The sequence below is a fragment of the Gavialis gangeticus genome, unplaced genomic scaffold (genome assembly GCF_001723915.1).
Source record: "Gavialis gangeticus isolate Ggan-Ray unplaced genomic scaffold, GavGan_comp1, whole genome shotgun sequence".
NCBI classification, from domain to species: Eukaryota; Metazoa; Chordata; order Crocodylia; family Gavialidae; genus Gavialis; species Gavialis gangeticus.
The window spans coordinates 667090-671814 of NW_017729031.1; the positions used below are offsets into that span (position 1 = coordinate 667090).

General features: G+C 38.4%; 1 protein-coding gene across 7 annotated transcripts in view; it reads right to left on the reverse strand.

Moving 5' to 3' along the window:
• The window catches only part of TANC1 (tetratricopeptide repeat, ankyrin repeat and coiled-coil containing 1), a 285257-nt gene that overhangs the window by 13987 nt on the left and 266545 nt on the right, over positions 1–4725 (reverse strand). For all 7 annotated transcript variants that reach the window (XM_019522346.1, XM_019522348.1, XM_019522347.1 and 4 more), the window contains 3 exons: positions 1810–1943; positions 1160–1283; positions 670–845 (listed from right to left, as the gene is read on the reverse strand). In XM_019522346.1, the coding sequence (XP_019377891.1) occupies positions 670–845; positions 1160–1283; positions 1810–1943 (434 nt within the window). The remainder of the gene's footprint in view (positions 1–669; positions 846–1159; positions 1284–1809; positions 1944–4725) is intronic.

Genomic DNA, 4725 nt, shown 5'->3' on the forward strand with positions numbered 1-4725 from the left:
AAATATGTCCAGTCCCTCCAAAAGTTCCCTGACTAGATCCTCCCTGACCGTAGGTCTGGGTGCGCCTCCCTTGGGGCCTACGGGGAGAGACTTACAGAAGAAAAGTCTTGTCCTCCATGCCACACCAAGACTGCAGGATCCCTACCCTTACAGTTACAGGAAATGCCATTTAGGGACACAGAAATTGACCTCCTGTTTTCAACTGCTCTGCACCGTTATCTTCCTTATGTCCCTCTCACTTGAGGCCTTTGCTCCACAGGATTACCCAATTCCAGCAGGTTAGCTAGAGCTAAGAATGCATTTCTCTGTTGGGTCTCCCACAGACTTTTTTTTTTTTTTTTTTAAATTCCAGTACATATAACATACAAATTGTCAAAGTTATTTCTTACTGAGATTTGAAACACCCACTATAAAATACTATAGCCCACTGTAAAGTACAAGGGCATGGCGCTCGGCCTCCAGTACAATTACCTGGGTACTAAAAATCTGCTGCTTTACCCCTGCACTGCAATCCAGACATGCATGAGGTAATGAAAAAAGGGAAGTTAAGCCTAGTGACAACCTGCCTAAAGTTTCCTTCATCCACAGTTCAACTGACAAGATTCAGATTGCTTCAGACTGCAAGTTTAAAATAGGCTTGGTGGTTTTCCCACAATTAACTCTACTTACAATATCAGCGTCCCCATAGAAAGCTGCCAAATCCAAGGGTGTTCGGCCATTTTTGTCTGTCTGATCTATTGTTGCACCTTTTTCAACCAAATGTTGAACTACCTCTTTATGGCCCTTTAAGCAAGCCCAGCTCAGTGCTGTTAGCCCCTCTCTATCCAGTGATGAAATGGCTGCACCTGAAATAAAACACAGATGGATTTTTGTTGCTGTTTTAAAAAGCAGTGCTTAGCGTGATCATTAAAACTGAAGTTTGATCATTCAGCTTCATTTTGAACTTCAAAATACTCAAAAATCAGTTTCCTTTTTCTGTTCCCCCCATCACTTCCCCTCAAAAATAACATTCTTTTAGTATACAGCACATCGATAAGGCACTATTTAAAACTATTAAAACATTTTAGATGCTGAAAAAATCCATGAAGCTTGCCTTTCTGAAATTAAATATGCAGAAAACTGGTGCAGTAATACAGTTTTAACTAATTATTGATTTTACCTTTGGCAAGTAGAAATTCCACTGTGCTCAAATGTCCTTCACAAGAAGCCACCATAAGTGGTGTCCTGCCTTGTTTGTCACTCAAATTAACATCAGATCCGTGCTCTAACAGAAGCTCTGCAATCTGAAAAAGGATGTTTTAGTTTAAAAACTATTTACACTGATAGACTTAGTTAGTAACAGCCCTTTTCAGAAATACATGTCATTTATATTCAATCTTTGACAATTTATGTTGAGATTAAAACTCTGCCAGCCCTAGAAAACCAAGCTCTCAGTCGCCCCCCTCAAAGCTACCTTGCCAGCCAGAAGCCGCCTGAGATTGAACTGATCTTCCATCTATTCTATCTATAGTCTTCCTATTTAGAAAGAAGCCACAGCAGTATGGTATTTATTAGGTTACTGTAATGCACAAGAGCCTTCATCACAGACCAGAACCCCACTGTGTTAGGCACTGGTCACCTCTTAAATTGCCTTCTCTCACCTCCAGTTACTGAAAGGGTGGGTTTTCACCAGTCCCCTTAGGAACTAGCTTAGAAGACTAACATAAAACATGCACCGAGTTATTATGTGCATATATGTGAAGGAAGAATTAAAAAACTCAGCAAGTATCTCCCATATCAGCTCTTTTTATTCCTGGGCATTTGTTGCACCTGCCAATGTCCCTGGCGCACAGCACAGAAAAGTGGGGAGACCCCCCTCCTGTTGGTTCTTGTCACAGCAGCTCCATGTTCCAGAAGTACTTCACATGCTTCCAGCTTCCCCCGCCCTGCAGCAGCTGAAAGGGCTACAGAAAATCAAAAGGGATTTGTCAACAACATTTTAATTGTGTAACACATCTTATTACCAAGAGCAAAAATAAAACACCACATTTTTCAACCAAACAAACCTCCATATGATATCTGCAACTTTCTGATCTAATTTTCTCTAGATCTAATTAGTGGTTCAAAAACCTTTTTTGCCTTTTAATCATCCTGCCTACCCCCTTCTCACCCCACACAGGCCCAGCATATTAATAAAGTAAACTCAATGTTTGCTATAAATAATCAGAAATAGCTCGAAGGTTCAATTTTGGGGCTCAAGCACTGCAGTACACCATGACTGAAGAGAAGCTAGATCAAAATAGTAACTAAAACACGTACATGGCTAGTACGTAAGAGGACTTTCTGTGGAAGTCTAATTTGCACAAATCAGCCAACATTATGAGTCCATTGTACTACTTTTTTTTTTTTTTTTTAAACAAGATTTACTTGTTTTCTCTAGCTAGTTTATCTATTTTTGCAGCAAACAATGCATGGGAAAAGTAATAATATTACAGTAATAAAGAGCATTGATCCTTAACTTTCCCTTATTTTTTATGCACTAAATGAATGGTGAATTAATACCATATATTTGATGATAACATTTTTACTAGTCATAGAAATACTTTCAAACAGCCCAACAAGTTACAGTATATGCAACTCCTGATTTTTACCTAATGCTACTTTGGGATGAAATCACTAGTAGTTGGCCTCTGGACAAAAAACAAATAGGTACACAGGGTAGCCATTTGTGCTGAGTTAGAGTACCATATCCACGCTGCTATTGCCATGTGCTGTTAGGGTTGATCATTCTAACAGTATGGTAGCATGTGTGTAGAGGTAACAATGATAAAACTCTAGACATGACCTTTATTTATTACAGACATTTATAAGGTGCACATCATTGTACATGGCTTATGATAAGGCAAGTAATTCTCATCTGTAATGCACTAATACCTTGTGACCCCTCTCAGCACCATGACTTTAAAGAGAGTTCTGCAGTAAGTCTATGCATTTAAACAACTCAATCACCTTTTCCCATAGTTTATTATGCTTTTTCACTTTTCACTGTGACACTCTTTGAAGCTTGAAAATAAAATATTTTCCCATCATGATTTTGTTCTCTTCCATTTGGCACACATCAGCTCTTTGTGCGTTTTAAATGGAGCTTGAAATTAACATGGGGCTTTTTGTTGTTGAGTTCTTTGTATCCGCATCACCAATGATGTCAATGCTGCTCTGAAAATAGTGCTTACAAGCTGGCTTCTGCAAGAACCAGCAAAGGATTCACAACACCACCATTTCTGTCTAAATGTGGCATAAACAGTGAGCACACTGTACCTAATTTTACTGCTCTGTGAAAATACAGATTTCTTTTATTACAAATTTTTCAATAATATCAAAATAAACTTTGAACTTGCACACAGTCACAGAAAAGTAATGAAAGCAATCACTGTACAGACTGGTAAATCTGTAATTTCCTTTGAAGTGCCATATGACTTGCATCTCTAGCTTACTGCTACCTTGCTATTTTAAAATTAGACCAAAGATTTAGGTCTAAACAACTTAACAGTTACTCTTATAGACTCCTAATGTATAAAAATCACTATTAGAAGAGCAAACAAACTGCCGTCTTAAAACAGACCTCAGATTTATCTTCTCAGCTCTTTTGCTCAGGGTGCAACTCTGAAGTTAGTTGCAGCACCAACATGACTAAAGTATGCCATATTCGGAAACAAGAAAGGCTAAAGCATAGCTTAGAGCAAGCTTAAACAAACAATATCATGACAAAGCTGCATTCAGGAATTCCGAGCATTCTGCTGAAAAGGACCACCTCTGATCTGCCTAATGTACTCTGCAAAAGCTCAACCCACTTGCCCTTAATAAAAAAAGAAAGAATTTAAATGAGCAGCTAAACAAGCAACTGATGCAGAATGGAAAATATGAGAGCAGCCCATTAGGCTGAAGGAAAACTAATAATCTTTGGCATATCTTTGGTCTGCAGCCAAGAGTGTCAGAGGGAAGTAGTAATTAGGAGGAAAAAAGGATGTTTTTTTGTCTGAAACAAGACAGGCACAAAGTTTAGAAATCTATTTGAAAACAAGATTATAAATGGCTACCACAGCTTGTAGTATAATGCAAAACATTAAACATTGTATTTCATAGCCACTACATTGTCTGAGAGAAGTTGGTAATAGCTACTGTATGTACAGTTGTGGATTGGCCTTTGACTCCGGAGTTTTATGCTGTAAAGATCACCGCTTGTCTGGGAAGCACAATTTGTCTTAAATATCATAATGGACATGTACAGATGTGTCACTAACTGAACTTTATTCATATATATGCATAACAATACACTCCCCTCACATCCAGGAGCCATGTGCTAATTAGACACCCACTCATGACTGAGACCAGGCATTCTTGTCACAAGTCCTGTGATCCTCCAAAAACGTATATGTGGATGAAGCACAAGGCAACCTGGTCCAGCTCCACCTCATAGAGAGTGGGGCCACATTAATCAGAGGCGACAGGCTGGGAGAGCTGCGAACCTGACCTAAGGAAAAACATTTCCAGTTTCAAATCTAAATTGTTTAGTTTTGTTAAATTAAAACCTTTTCTGCTTAGTACAGAGCTCAGCTAAATCATATTACATACTTCAGTATACCAAACCATTCCGAGATCTTCTGCCAGAGAATTAACAAGATAAATTAAGGATTTTGTATATTTGTAACTTCAAAAAAGTTATAAACATTCAAAACAAGAAAGAGA